This window comes from Acytostelium subglobosum, assembly GCF_000787575.1.
Source record: "Acytostelium subglobosum LB1 DNA, scaffold: scaffold2, whole genome shotgun sequence".
In the NCBI taxonomy this organism is placed as follows: Eukaryota; Evosea; class Eumycetozoa; order Acytosteliales; family Acytosteliaceae; genus Acytostelium; species Acytostelium subglobosum.
This window is the reverse complement of record NW_012236530.1, coordinates 649,934-665,722: the sequence shown is the minus strand read 5'-3', so window position 1 is coordinate 665,722 and position 15,789 is coordinate 649,934. Positions and strand designations below refer to the sequence as shown.

The 15,789-nt window shown below is 50.5% G+C and overlaps 3 protein-coding genes across 3 annotated transcripts; all 3 read left to right on the top strand.

Annotated features, from left to right (window-relative positions):
* Positions 1–764: 764 nt before the first annotated feature.
* On the top strand, positions 765–2,866 carry SAMD00019534_010380 (hypothetical protein; the record flags this gene model as incomplete). Its single annotated transcript, XM_012903005.1, has 6 exons — positions 765–838; positions 907–977; positions 1,066–1,215; positions 1,284–2,075; positions 2,149–2,444; positions 2,510–2,866. 6 exons carry the CDS (start codon positions 765–767, stop codon positions 2,864–2,866), a joined length of 1,740 nt encoding a protein of 579 aa, XP_012758459.1.
* A 723-nt stretch (positions 2,867–3,589) lies between these two features.
* SAMD00019534_010370 (hypothetical protein) lies at positions 3,590–8,512 on the top strand (the record flags this gene model as incomplete). The annotated part of the gene is made up of 3 exons (XM_012903004.1): positions 3,590–3,697; positions 3,758–5,586; positions 5,659–8,512. 3 exons carry the CDS (start codon positions 3,590–3,592, stop codon positions 8,510–8,512), a joined length of 4,791 nt encoding a protein of 1,596 aa, XP_012758458.1.
* A 97-nt stretch (positions 8,513–8,609) lies between these two features.
* SAMD00019534_010360 (hypothetical protein) lies at positions 8,610–15,738 on the top strand (the record flags this gene model as incomplete). Its single annotated transcript, XM_012903003.1, has 2 exons — positions 8,610–15,365; positions 15,439–15,738. The coding sequence occupies 2 exons, from the start codon at positions 8,610–8,612 to the stop codon at positions 15,736–15,738; spliced, it is 7,056 nt and encodes a 2,351-aa protein (XP_012758457.1).
* Between the last annotated feature and the right edge of the window lie 51 nt (positions 15,739–15,789).

Below are 15,789 nucleotides of genomic sequence, written 5' to 3'. Positions count from 1 at the left end.
AACCAACCTTGGCACACCCTTTGCTATTTGATCATGTACGAAAAATACTTTGTCGTTGTTTTGATTGATTTTTTAACGTTTAAAAATATCAACCTTGGTGGGTTTTTTGATTTTTGCCTGGTATCAAAGTTCAACACAATAGTGTACAAGTCTTTGCAAAGACACAGCCTGGCAGAATAGTATCTACAACATGTGTGAATAGTTAACAAAGTAATAGAGATACTATTTGAGACTAGAGATCTCTAGAGTAAGGTTAATAGGATTGTTCAAAACATTATTATTTATCTCTTCAACACTGAAGAAAATAAACCATTCTACAAACATAGTAGTTGGTGATTTACAACTTAGTTGTATAAGATGAATGGTCGCACGCAACAAATGGACCAAGTTGATTGACTTTTTGCCAACAACCAAATGATGTTTTGTTTTGGGCTTAACACACAAACATGGTGATTTGTCTTTAATGGGGTTGTTTGTGGTGTGGGAAACACTGAATTCAGTAACATTAATGTTCCAATGGGACCTCAGTCAATCTTCAAGATTAATTAAAAGGTTATGAAAGTGTGTCTTGATGATGAACTGAATGAATGACTGACCCTAAATTAAAGACAACTCAATCAATTGAAGTTGGTTGTGTGGTTGTTATTGCCACCAACAACATCAGCATATGCAAACAATCAATCAATCAATCAAACAAATAACATCATCATTTAGTTAGTTTAGTAGACAAAGATATAACATATTACATACTTCTTCTTACAAAAATGGCGGATAATAATAACATATTGAGAAACTCAGCAACTGGATTGCTAATGGAAAGAAGGCGTCAGGAACAGGAGTATGTTCAAATGAATGCAATCATCCAAACAAAATATTGAACATATCATACTAACTAACACTTTAAAGACAACTTGACTCGCAGAACAATACTCCACAGCCAAAGTCTCCCTTGGGCAAGTTCAACCAGATATCATTGAGTATGTTTGATTGATACTTCCCTCACTTCTTCAGTTTGCAAACAACATACTAACTCATTCACTTCATTCACTTATTCATTCATAATAGATGACTTGTCCAACCCTCCAACTGATGAGGAGTTGAAGAACTACAAGGACTTGCCATCCAATGTCCTTCCTCCAATCCATAAGCGTGAGATCCAGAAGAGGATCTTTGTCAATCGTGATCTAAAACTCGATAGGATAGAGTTCTTTGGATGTATGTATCCATATTGATTGATTCATTTAATGTGCAGACCATTGACACAACCATCTCATTCTATCCAGTCGACATGGACTACACTATTGCCGTTTACAACTCACCTGACTTTGAACAATTGACCTATGACATGGTCATTGAGAGATTGGTCGAGCTCGGATACCCATCAACGATTAAGAAGCTTAGATACGACCCTTTGTTCCCAATTAGAGGCCTGTTCATTGACAAAGAACTTGGTAACCTGCTAAAGATTGACAGTTTTGGTAACATTGTACTATGTCTTCATGGAAAGAGGACCTTGACCTACAAGGAGATGGTCGATCTCTACCCTAGCATGAGAGTGCATGGCGAGTATGACTTTGGAAAGAGGTTTTACTTGTTGAACACACTGTTCACACTTCCCGAGGCCTGTCTGTACAGTGATCTGATCGATCATCTGGAGAAGGAAAGCGGGCTCAAGTTGACTGAGGAGCTGGCCGATGAGCAACAACAGCAGAATTCCCCATCTCTGGCATCCTTCCATCACAAGGCAGCAGCGGCAGCGGCGGCGGCAGCAACAGAGTCAAAGAGTAATGAGCATCAGGTGCCAGTTGGCGACCTGTCCTTCTCTAACTTGTTCCAGGATGTCCGCGAGGCTATGGATCTCGTTCATAATGGAGGCAGTCTGAAAGCCAAGGTGTTGGAAGACATGCCCAGGTACATCAAGAAGACCAACGCACACGTACTCTTTGATCGCATGAGACAGAATGGCAACAAAGTGTTCCTGCTCACCAACAGTGAGTTCTACTACACAAACCAAGTGATGTCCTACCTCTTGAACGGTACCAATCCCAACTACAAGTGTTGGAGAGATTTCTTTGGTATGTCCATGTTGTCCACGCCACCTCGCCATCGTCCCCATGCTAACACTCACCTCATTCATCCTCGCTTTAGACTGGATCATTGTTGGAGCTGACAAACCAAGGTTCTTTGCAGAGGGCACCACCATCAGAGAGGTAGACATCAACACAGGTAACTTGATGATCACAAATGTCAAGGACAGGTTCGAGCCTGGCAAGGTGTATCATGGAGGATCATTGTCATTGCTTCAGAAGCTCATTGGTGCCAAGGGCAACCGTGTACTCTACACTGGTGATCACATCTTTGCGGACATCATCAAGTCCAAGAAGTCTCATGGCTGGAGGAATCTACTCGTAGTCCCAGAGCTCCAACATGAGTTGGAAGTGTTGGTATGTACTTCAGTGATTGATTGATCATGATCAACACATACTAACTCATTCAATTAACATTCAAGAATGAGGAGCAACATACTATTATCCATTTACTTAATCTTGAGTTCATCAGAGCAGAGATATATCGTGGATTGGACTCGGAGAGTACGACACCTCCTGATATAACGGTGTTGCGTCAGCACATCAAGGAAGCGACGAGCAAGTTGAACGAATCGTACAATAAGTACTTTGGCAGTTTGTTCAAGACTGGATCGCACCCGACCTTCTTCTCAATGCAGGTCTGCAGATATGCTGACCTCTACACCAGCGACTATCTCAACCTCTTGAACTACCCACTGTTCTACAACTTTAGCGCCAAGGTCAACACAATGCCACATGAGAATCTGGCTGGTGCATCAATTGACAAGATGTCCAACTAGATTATCATTTATCATCATCAATCACATCTTCAATTCATTATATATGTATGTATGCATGAGTGATCATGCATCCATTGTTGTTGGAATGGAATAAAGGATTGATTGTAGGCGACGATTATTTAATATTTGAATTCTTGATTTATTGATTGATTAGGTATTACCAGAGATGATGGTAACCCTTCCAGAAGTAGATGGTACCTTGACAATCACCTCCTTCATCCAATACTCTACCCTTACCCTGCCCCTTACCCTGACCCTTACCCTTGCCCTTGCTCATTCATCAAAAAAAGAGGGAACACACAACTCTTGAGGATGCTCTTCACTTTCGTCGCAGCTTGCATACTTTGATTGATGATCACCAATCACTCCTTCTCCTTCAACATTACTTACTATCATCAACTACAACAATATATATATCCTCTAATTGTATATAACATTATAATAATATAACAATATACACACAACCGACGTGTAGTATATCAAGACAAGACAAGAAAGTTAGTGACGAGAGGAAGAGGTAGACAGACATTTGTGTTTGTGTGTCGACACCTGATCAACAACAAGTAAACATAGAATAGACAGATAGATCAATCAAGTAGTAGTTAGTAGTTAGTAGTTAATAGAGTTAGTAGTAGATTGATGTCACATCAAGTCAACTTTGAAATATGCGCTCGTAAGTGTTATGAGTTGCAGACCAACGCTGATCATGTTCACCTGTTGAACATGGTGACAGAGATACGCGACAACATCGAGGTCATTCACTCTGGTGAGTATGGCTCCTTCCTACAGTATCTCTTCCCAGTATTCTATAATATATTACGACAGGGTGCGGTATGTATCTCATCATGCTCTCATTCATTCATTCAATCTCTAACTTTGAATCAATTAAAGGTTCAATTCGATGCCAATGCACCAGAACAGAAGATACGTAATACTATATTGGAGATATTGAATAAGTTACCAAACAATGATATACTGAAGCCACAGGTACAGAACTTGTTGCAGCTGTCGATGTATTTGATCGAGGTGGACAATGAGGAGAATGCATTGGTCTGTCTGAGAATCATAATGGAGTTGCACAAGAACTACCGACCGACATTAGAAGCCGAGGTACAACCCTTTCTCAACATCGTCAACAAGATGTATAACGATCTGCCGATGACCCTGGAGAAGGCATTCAAACAGCCGCCTCCACCAACATCCACTACGCCACCTCCGCCCGGTGGTCCGGGCGCAGCACCTGGCACGCAGGCTATAACCTCGCCGACTGCGGGCGGCGGCGGCGGCGGCGGCACATCCTCGCCACCCATCCAGGGCGGCCAGCCACGCCCACTCCCAATCACGCCCAGCATGTCGTCGTTCAAGGTGTTGACCGAGAGTCCTATTATCGTCGTGTTGCTGTTCCAGCTGTATCCCAGCTCGGTGGCGGGCAACGTGGGCAAGTTCATCCCGTACATCATCAATGCACTGAGTCTGCAGGCGCCCGAGACGGCATCGGTCACGCATCACCAGCAATACGTGGACTTTATTGGCGCGCAGGTCAAGACACTCTCGTTCCTGGCCTACACACTCAAGCAGCACATGGACCTTATCCGCCCATACGCCGACACATTCCCCAAGTACGTCATCCACTTGATGAAGAATTGTCCGCCACAGTCGTCGACTATCCGCAAGGAGCTATTGTTCGCCACGCGTTACATCCTGTCGTCGGAGCTTAAGTCGCGCTTCATCGTCTATCTCGACCTGCTGCTGGACGAGAAGATCCTAATTGGCTCGTCCAAGACATCGTACGAGGCGCTACGATTCATTGCCTACTCCTCGTTGGCCGACTTTATACATCACATGCGCAACGACCTGACACTGGCGCACATTGCCAAGGTGGTGACACTGTACAGCAAGCATCTCCACGACTCCACCAACCACTTCAGCATCCAGGCCATCTCGGCCAAGCTGTTTATCAGCATCGTCGAGTACATTCCGCGCAAGCCCGATCCCGAGTTCAAGGCTCGCTCAATCATTTACAAGATCTTTGAGGCATTCATCAACAAGTTTGTCAGCCTCAAGAAACAGATACCAAAGCTGTTGCAGCAACAGAAACAGCAGCAAGAGCAACAACAACAACAACAGCAACAGGCACAGTTAGACGAATCTTCCTCCGCGACCTCGGGTGCAGCGGCGCCCGCAGATGCGCGCAAGGATGCCCCTGGCCCAGGAGCCGACAACTCATCGTCTGGCAGCATGCCCGTCGGAGACCCAATCAAGGACTGCCGAAGTCTGTTAAAGACCATAATTGGAGGCTTCAGGAACATTGTGTGGGCGCTCAACTCTTGTCCCAGCCAGCGACCCGTCATGACGACGGCGGGCACCCAAACAGTGGTCCGCATTGGTCTGTCGCATGTGGAGGAGTCACTCATGTACATCAAGATGTTCAAGAATCTGATCAAATGTCTGCCGGCGTACGGCGGCATCAACCCAGCCCCGAACGAGGAGAAGGAGAGCTTGGAGCACTTCTCCACCACGCTGCTCCAACTAGAGTATCGCACATTCCAGGAGCTATTCACTTCGACCATTGGCTTCCTCTACGACCGCTGCACCGAAGACCAGACCCTGCTCATCATACCACAAGTGCTCATGAGCTTCAGTCCCAACCAAACACAATCCAACAGTCCCAGCAAGCAGTTCTCAGAGATCATCGCGCCATTCCTCAATGAGAAGTTAAAGTATGTTCGTCACCTACCCTTACCCTTGACCTTGCCCTAACCATAACAATCTTGCACCTTCATCACGATCAGGAACACACTACCAACCGATAAACCTGATCCTATACTATTGCGATTGCTGAAACATTTGTTTGGAACGGTGCTGGTCAACAATGAGATTGAGCCGGCTGTTCAATCAGTGCTCCAGTCGATCATACTTCAGGCTGTGAAGCTGGCCACTGAGTCCAACCCATTGGGCTCGCTCAACTACTTTATGCTGCTAAAGATGATCTTTAGAGGTTGCAACAAGCCAGACCTGACCAAGGACATCACTATCCTGTTTCCAGGCATCTTGGAGACCCTGAACGAGCTGCTGTCCAGCTCGCACCCCACAGATATGATCCATTTGTTTGTCGAGCTGGCGCTCACAGTGCCCGTGCGCATCACCTCGTTCCTGCCCTGCATCCATCTGCTGGTGCGCCCGCTCATCATTGCTCTCAAGTCCAATTCGCATGACCTCCTGACTATCGCGTTCAAGACGATCGAGCTTCTGGTTGACAATGTCACAGGTGACTTCTTGCTCAATGTGTTCCGCGAGAACAAGACTGAGTTCCTGCACGCCATCTGGGCACATCTCAAGCCCATGCCCTACTTCTTTGGTCCACACGCTGTGCGTGTCCTAGGCAAGATGGCTGGCAAGAGTCGCTCGCTGACGGTGCACGCTTCGACGCCACTGATCGAGACCACGCCCACACCAATCGACGCGTTCAAGGTGGTACTGCCACTGGGAACCGACACGCAGCTCAGCATCGAGTTGGATCGCTCGTCCGAGACGGCCACCAACGTGCTGCTCAATCACAGCGACCCATTCCTGCTACAGAACGCCTTCAACTTGCTGCGTCGCTACATCTCACTCAATCTAAACAAGGAGCCGCTGCACGCACACACCTCACAGATCTACAACACAATTCAGGCCAACAAGCAACAGGATGCATCAATGCCAATCATATTCTCTATTGTTGAGGCGCCACGACAACTCCCTGCGCCATCTGCTTCGTCAATGTCGCCGTCCACGCTGCCCACGTCGCCACCTGCACCTGCTTCCCACTCACAGCAATCAAAGACGCGCGAGGAGTACATGGATGAGGTTCGCATCATGAGGGTGATGTTCGCCGGCTGCTACGTTGCCTATGGAATCGAGTCCCTGCGCCAAGAGTCGCAACCCTACCTGGCTAAGCTTGCCAGCCACTTCACATTGATGTTTGCATCACGTCGTCTCGACACTCCGCTCTCTTCACTCCATGAACTCGACCCCAAACTGTTCTTCGATGCACTGGTGGAGCTGATGTCCAAAGCGCCAGGCGATGGCAAGAACCTGCTGTCGACAGAGGATCAGACCGCCATTCTCGACATGCTTTACAAGTGCGCGTGTGAAGTGTACAATGTGTCGCCAGGCGATGCGAGCCCATGCCCACTGTTCAGCTACTTGATACACTCATTCATCAATGCCTGCTATCAGGCCAAGTTTAGCGAGATGAATGCCGGCTGCGCGGGCATCAAGTTCTTCCTGGACAAGTATCAAGAGTGTAACATATGGATCAATGCCCTGCAGCCACAACTGCTCAAGGCACTCCTTCACATCATCGACAGTCTCTCCTACGCAGGCTTCCAGCCACTCATCAGTACGGCCACTGAGGTAGTCGAGAAGCTGATCAAGCTGTGTACCCCTCACTTGGACATTCCAATCACTGAGCAACAACAACAAACCATGGACATCGACTCGAGCAACAACAACAATGCATCATCTTCATCCGTCACAGAGACTAATGCGACGGCGACTTCGAACGCTATGGACATCGATCAAAACACACCATCGACCTCCCAACAACAGAACACACCATCGACCAATGCGCCAATGGAGATCAATCAAACACCTGTAAACATTTCATCACCATCATCGCCAATGACACCCTCGACAACCGTTTCACAGTCACCTGCAGCTGCCACAGGCACAGTCGCGTCAGCACCAGCAGGTACATCCCCTGTCAATCCAGGACAACCAACAGCCACCCCAGCGCCCACAACGGGCGCCCCGACTACAGCCCCCACAGCACCACCCGTGCCAGTGACTCCACCACTCCCACCACACGCAACCCTTGCCCAGCTCGACGATCAACAACGTGCACTTATGAAGGAGATCATTGAGTTCCTTTTCCGTCAGCTGTTCTCGGTGCAATCACACACGAGAAAGGTTGTCCAGCGATTGATCAAGACAATCTCAGAGATCACAAACATCCCTGTCCATCTGCTCCATGATGACCCACGCTCATTCTTCATGCGCATCCTACCACGCTCGCTCAAGTTGCTGTCGATTGGTGCGCAGACTGGACTGATGGAGGGCCTCAACTTCTGTCTCTCACAGCATCTCTCAATGATACCATTCAATCAGGACTCGACCAAGTTCCTGCTTGAGTGTCTTTTAGTGTCAGGTGAGGACCCTACCATCGTGGCCAAAGCCAACTCACAACGCGCCATTGCCCAAATGTCCCAGCTACGCCAGGCTGGACTCGAGATGATCACGACTGCCACAACATGTCCTGAGTACATCGCCTTTGACAATCAGGAGCTCAAGAACCGTACGATCCGCGCGTTCTTCAAAGCCGTGACCGTGCGCAACAAGGACATCTCGGCGGTGGCCAAGCGTGGCCTGCAGATCTCCATTACCCAACAGCGACTCAATCGTGACGTGCTCCAGATCTGCCTCAAGCCCATCCTCACCAATCTGACCGACCCCAAGAACATCACGGTCTTCTTCCTCCAAGGCCTGTCGCGTCTGCTCGAGTTGCTCTCGTCGTGCTTCAACGCCGCTCTGGGCGACCGCCTGTTTGAGTACCTTAAGAAGTTTGAGGGACACTGGCAAGCTCACTTCTATCGCCAACCGCTATAAGGAGACGGAAGAGGTGCGCATCTGTGCCGCGATCATCGACACGTTCCACCTGCTGCCAACGGGAGGCAAGCTAATCGACCAGACCATCCTGCTCACGATGAAGTTTGAGCAGCTGCTCGGTCGAGAGGTCAACAGCCCATACCGCCAGCCCTTCACACAGTTCTTGGCCAAGTATCCGGCCAAGGCGGTCGACATATTCATCACGCAGGCGTGGACCATCCCACAAATGGCCACCCTGTTGCCACAGTACGCCACCACATTCCGCCTGATTGTCAAGGCGGGTGAGGTGTCCAAGCCCATCGTCGAGGAGCTGGCCAAGAACTACAGCGTGTGGCTGGACATGACGCAGATGAACCCAGACTTTACATACCTGGGCCTGAGCATTGTGAACACGATCATCAAGAATGACCCCAAGTGGCTGATCGAGCGCCGACCCGTCCTGGACAAGCTGCTCGAGATCTGGCGCTCGCCCACCCGCCAGGATATCCTCAGGAACAACGGCGAGATCTCTTCGCCCACCATACTCAAGGAGACAAGGATCATCATCAAGTGTTTCATTCACTGCTGTCGCCAGAACTATGCATCGACCGAGCTGCTCTTCCAGATGCTCTTTGCATTCCTCATTCGCGGCCCCATCGACTTCTCATTCCTCCGCGACTATCTTCAGGGCGAGCTGATGGAGACGACGACCGTGGCACAGAAGCAGGACATCCTGCGCGAATACCTCGAGTTCATGCAGACGGCTGGGCCAGAGCTCAAAGTGCACGCCATCCAGAACATCGTCATCCCACTGCTCAACTCATACTTCCAACTCGACGCGGCACAACGCACCATCCAGCCCGAACTCTTTGGCCAGCTGGCAAAGCAGACACTCGAATCCGAGATACCCAACGATGAGATGCTGCTGGTCGAGCTACTCCAACTCGAGACGTTGTTGATAAAGAACGTGCCCATATTCCTCATCGACACACGACGTGACCTCATCAAGTTTGCATGGAATCACTTCAAGAACGAGGACTTCACATGCCGTCAGACTGCCTACGTGTTGGCCTGTCGCTTCATTGAAGCCTACGAAACGCCCGTGAAGATTGTGTTGCAGGTATACGTGCAGCTACTCAAGGCTTTCCAGAACGAGGCCAAGCATCTGGTGAAGCAGGCTCTCGACATCCTCGTGCCGGCGCTCAAGGTGCGCCTCGTGGACAACTTCAAGAACATGTGGATCAAGTGGACCAAGAAAGTGATCGTCGAGGAGTCTCACTCGCTGCAGCAGGTCGTGCACATTCTCCAACTGATCGTGCGTCATCCCACGCTCTTCTACCCATCACGAGCACAGTTCATCTCGCAAATGGTTAGCGTGTTGCCCAAGATTGGCCTGGTGTCCAACATCACGCCAGAGAACAAGAAGCTCTCAATCGACATCATCGAGATGATCATCACTTGGGAGAAGTGGAGAATCAATCCACATTTGCTCCCAGTGACAGCCACTGCCACCGCCACAGCCATGGCTACGACTGGCCCAGCAGCGACCAGCCAGCCAACGCCGTCTACTGTACCACCAGTCACACCCACCACCGAGGTCAATGTCACGACTCCCAGCCAGCAGGTGGCCACGCCCATCACACAGCAACAGGCTGATGATGACTATCGCCTCCCCGCAAGTGTCATTGAGCACATTCTGCTGTTCCTCATACGTCTGATGACCAATGGCACGGACGCCAAGAACACTGTGCTGGTGGACAAGTGCTCGGATCTGGTTCGCCAGGCGCTCTCTATCTGGCCCGACGCAAACATCAAGTTCCAAGTGTTTGAGCGACTGCTGCACAGCGATCAGCCACTCATTCTCTCGACCACGCTCAACATACTCAACATCATCTACGAGTTCCAGATCAACACGTTCGTAACGACCAACGTGGCCAATATCCAGGCCTACGTCCAAGTGCTCCAGCATGACAATCCAAAGATATCGCAATTGATCTGCGCCATACTGCGTCGTACGCTACAGACATTCCCAACGAATGGTGAGCTGGCTCAGTTCTACACGTCGATGGCTACGGCCATCGATGGCATCCTGGCCACATTCGAGAAGAACTTTAACATCTCGATACTCAACGTGCTCAAGACCTTCAAGGATGAGCAACCCGATTGGATCGAGCCTTATCTCCCCCACCTGATGAAGATCATCCAGCGATTGACAGGCTTCCTGCTCGCGCCAGACACCATCCCCATCATGCCACTCCCTCCTGGAACAGTACCGCCCGCTGGCGCCCAGCCACCTCGCCCACCAGGTGCACCCCCAGCCCAGCAAGGCGCCGTGGCAGTCCCTGGACAGCCGGGCCTGAAGCCAGCCCCAGGTGCATTCCCCGGCGCGCCAAACGCCGCTGGTGCACCGGCCCCACAAGGTATCAAGAGATCGGAGAAGGAGATCGCCCAGGCATTGATCAAGTGCTATGCTCTGGTCAAGGCCAAGATTGTCAAGCTCACATCTGACAACCGCAAGATATTCCTGCAGTCCCTGCTGGTACTTCTCGAGCACAGCAACGACATTGAGCTGCTGTCCGAGGTACTAGCCATGACCACCAGCCTGATCACCCAGAAGGAGTACGCGGGCATCCTCATGTCCAAGGAGAAGGTGAACTTTGTTCTCAAGATGAGCCGCTTTGGCCAGCTCGACAACAAGGATCTGATCAACTCGTACTTCTCGCTCATTCAGCAGGTCTACTCGGACCCCTCAAGCAGCCGTCTGGAGCTCTCCCAGCTCGAGCCCGGCTTCATGCTTGGCCTGCGCTCGCACGACCCCAAGACGCGTCGTGGCCTCTTTGAGATCCTGCACAAATCTATCGGCAGCACACCCTTCCAGCGACTCAACTACATCGTCTCGATTCAACAATGGGACGCATTGGGCAACAACTATTGGATACGTCATGCTCTGGACCTCCTATTGGCCATCCTCCCCGCCACTGGTAGCGTATCACTTCACAACAGCATGGCACGATTCCATCATATCCTTCCCTCGACTGAGGGCCACTCTGCTTCGGCGGGCGCCTCTCCACCTCCAGGAGGCGTATCGTCACAGTTTGCCGACATGTTGGCCTCGCATGACGAGTGGATCGAAGGTGTGTCGTCAAACAAGGTGACGACAGGCGACATCATCAGTGCGCTTAGCGAGTTGACGTTCAACGACATCCAACTCTGTCATCACCTGTGGGTGCTGGTCTTTAGCGCAATGTGGGCCAAGCTGTCCAAGGAAGAGCATTACAAGCTGTCCAAGTCATTGACCACATTGCTCACCAAGGACTACAAGAAGACACCCAACAACGCCATCCAGCTCTCGACGCCCGAGGCCAATCAGATCGTTCAGACACTGCTGGAGGGTGTGGCCAAGTGCACACCCGCACCCAAGATCCCCGTTGAGATCATCAGTTATCTGGGTGACGCGTACAATGCCTACTACACATCGGTCAAGATGCTCGAGGTCAATCTGCTCGAGGGCTCTAAGACGCCCGAGCAGACCGAGCCCGTCTGGGACGCACTAGGAACGCTCTACAACAACTTGAACGAGCGCGACCTCCTCTTTGGCCTGCTGCGCCGTCGCTACACTTGCGATGAGACCAAGCTGGGCCTGCTCCTTGAGCAGTTCTACTATTGGCAGTCGGCACAAGAGGTGTACTTCTCCGCGATGAACAAGTACAGCAGCAATGGTGCCAAGTCCACCACAAAGAGCGAGAACATACTGTGGGAAGACCACTGGATCGACTGCGCCAAGCGACTTAATCAATGGGAGGTCCTACTGGACTATGCGCGCCAACAGAACATGAATGAGCTTTTGGTAGAGTCATCATGGAAGCTGTCGGCGTGGACACTCATGAGAGAGGCGCTGGGCAAGCTACAACCACACGGTGACACATCCATCCGCAAGATCTTGCAGGGCTACTCACTGATCATCGACAAGAAGTTCACAGAGGTCGACCCCAACATTGTCAACTCCAACCAGCTCATACTCAAGAAGTGGGTCAGTCTGCCCGAGCGCGCGTTCCATGCGCACTCCCAGGGCCTGGTCGAGATGCAGCAGGTCGTCGAGCTGCAGGAAGCCGTGCACCTTCTCAAGGAGGTCACGTTCTCAATCTCCAACCTGCATACGGCGCCTCTGAGCAGACCCGTTCTCGTCAACACGATCAACGACGTCAAGACCATCTTCACGATATGGCGCGAGAGACTGCCCAGCAAGGACGAGGACTCAGGCGTATGGAACGACCTTCTCACATGGCGCCAACAAGTGTTCAGTCTGTTGGGCTTTGGCGTCGAGCAGATCTCCGAGTACATCAACGCTGGACAGAACCAGCCTGTCAAGCCCATCGTCCTGCCCGAGACCTCTTGGACCACCAACAAGTTTGCACATATCACTCGCAAGCATCACATCATTGAGGTGTGTCTCAACTCACTCAGCAAGATGTTCAACATGCACATTGAGGTCCAGGACATCTTCCTCAATCTGAAGGAGCAGATCAAGTGCTACCTGCAGTTGCCCACGCACTATGAGACTGGTATTTCCATCATCAATGGCACAAACCTTGACTACTTCCTACCGCTCCAAAAGTCCGAGTTCTTCCAGCTCAAGGGCGAGTTCCAGAGCCGTCTGGGACAGGTCTCTGACGCCAACCTCAACTTCTCGACGGCCATCCAATTGTTTGACAACTACGCCAAGAGTTGGATCAATTGGGGATACTTCTGCGACAGCATGTTTAGCAATGGCGGTGGCAGTGCCACTGGTGGACAACCGATGGATGCTGAGACCAAGGCCGGATGGGCGGAGAGTGCCATCAACTGTTATATCCAAGGCATTAGATGTGATCCTCGCTACGGCTCAAAGCTTATCCCAAGGTTCCTCTGGCTGCTCTACCTCAATGGTAGCGGTGAGGTGCCACACACCTTGCCCACCATGCCCCAGAACGCTGCTGCAGGTGCCAACCCAGCAGCTCCAGCAGCACCCGCCCCTGCTCCAGCAGCACCCGGAACAACACCAACAGAGGGTACCAACCCAGCTCCAGCAACCACCCCCGAGGCTAACCCTGGCACGCCAACAGCAGCCCCACAAAAGAAGCCCTCCCTGGCCCAGTCGGTGTTCTCTTCAATCGAGAAGCCAATCACTGTGTTGCCACACTGGCTGTGGCTCAGTCACATCCCAACACTTATAACGGGTGCAAGCATGAGCCTTCAGTTCCCCGGCTATGGCTTCCTCTGTTGGCAGATGCTGAACAAGGTGTGTTGTCTCTATCCCAACTACTCCTACTACCACTTCCGCAAGCTTGTTGGCGACATGAAGCAAAACCCAACGAACCCCCTGCTGTTGCCAACACCGGGCGCACAGGCCACTCCACTTCCTGGCCCCTTGAAGATGGCAGAGACTCTCTCGGTACTGCTGCAGCCCTTCCATGCTAGCCTCATCAATGAGATTGACACAATGCTTGTTGGCTTTGCCCAGCTCACACATACCATCCCCTCAGTGCATCACCTTACATCATCATTGAACCACATCTTGAACGAAGCATTCAGGGTACCGTTGGTCTCGGAGGATATCCCCGTCTCAATCACAGACATGCTCAAACAGGTACAGCAGCACTACTTTGAGGAGCCGCTGGCTGGCGCCCCTCAAGTCAACCATCCGCCACTCCACAGTCTGATGGTCGAGCGATACAAGCAAGAGTTTGCCGATGACTTTGGACCAATGATTGGACTGCAAACCTCAGCAATGGACACCGCGTCTGATGGCAAGCCTACATTGTCATCACTGATCTCCAAGCTCATCACATGGGTGCAACGCAAACACAGCACAGCATTGTGCACGACCTACACGACAATCGAATCGATTACAGTTGCCAACTACTTCAGTCACAACTCCACGATCCGTCTTGAGACATTGGCGCCATCACTTGCTGATCTGCGTCCAACCCTGCTCGAAGTGCCAAGTCTATACAGAGGAGTTCGGGATCCAAGCCAGGAGAACAATGTCAAGGTCGACAGGATTGGCCTCACCGCACAGATGGTCCTCAACTCCAATGGAATGCTCTGCCCACGCGTGACCTTCTACGCCACCAATGGACGCGCCTATCCATTCTTGATCGACATTGAGACGCCACTGTTCAAGCCCAGACAGTCCCTTAGAAAGACTGAGAGACGCACACAACTACTTTGCTCAATCAACAATCTACTCAACAAGTACAGAGAGACGAGACGCCGTGGAATAACCTTCAACCAGTACCCAACGATGGTGCCCATCAACAACAACCTGAACCTAGTTCAGGCCATTGGTGGACGAGAGATGACCCCACTCATCAGTGTCTGGTCCAGCCAGGTGCCAGAGCAAGAGCTCTACTCGCCGCTCATTCACTACAGGAACAAGCTGCTAGGATCCAGCTCAACCGCTGCTGAGACAACACCCAAGGAGAAGGCACACAAGCCAACCAAACTCCAGGCATTCCGTGAGATATCCAAGTACATGAGCGACTCTCTGATGACATCCTACATGATGAAGAACCTCACCACCTACCAAGAGCAATATGAATTCAAGCTGTCGTTTGCTGCCCAGTGGGGTCTCCACTCTATGATCTCCTACGTCCTGTTTAGCAAACCAGGCTGTCAATCGCCCTCGGACATTTACTTCTCCAAGTCCACAGGCTCAGTCTACTTTGGCAAGTGGGCAACCGACAACTACTGTGAGAATGCAGAGTTCACTGAGAATGGAGTGGTACCATTCCGTCTCACACAGAACATTCGATCATACCTCAATCCAGTCTTTATCGAGGGTGGCTATCAAAGTTCACTGCTGGCAACTGCCATGTGTATTTCCCAAACAAAGGTAAGCTGGATAGACTCTTTGTATGCGACCCAAACAATATACTAACATCCAACCATCCAATCAAACATTCTAGGATCAACTTATCAACCTTCTCAGTCTGTACATATTCGATGAGATACTTTGTGGACACATCTCTGAGCCAATTGCCAAGACACAGAACAATCAACATCTGCACCAAGAGATCCTGGAGAGGACACTCAAGGTCATCAAACAGATGATCAACACAAGGATCAATGTCATCACCCCGCCAGTGCAGCCAGACAAGACACTGTTCCTCACACCAATCGTCAAGAAGGTGAACGAGTTGATTCAATTGTCTTCCAACTCATCAAACATAAGCCAAATGGAGTCAGTCAGCTATCCATGGCTATAACAAATATAATAAATACAAACAATATATCGATCTATATATCTCTCTCTTTAT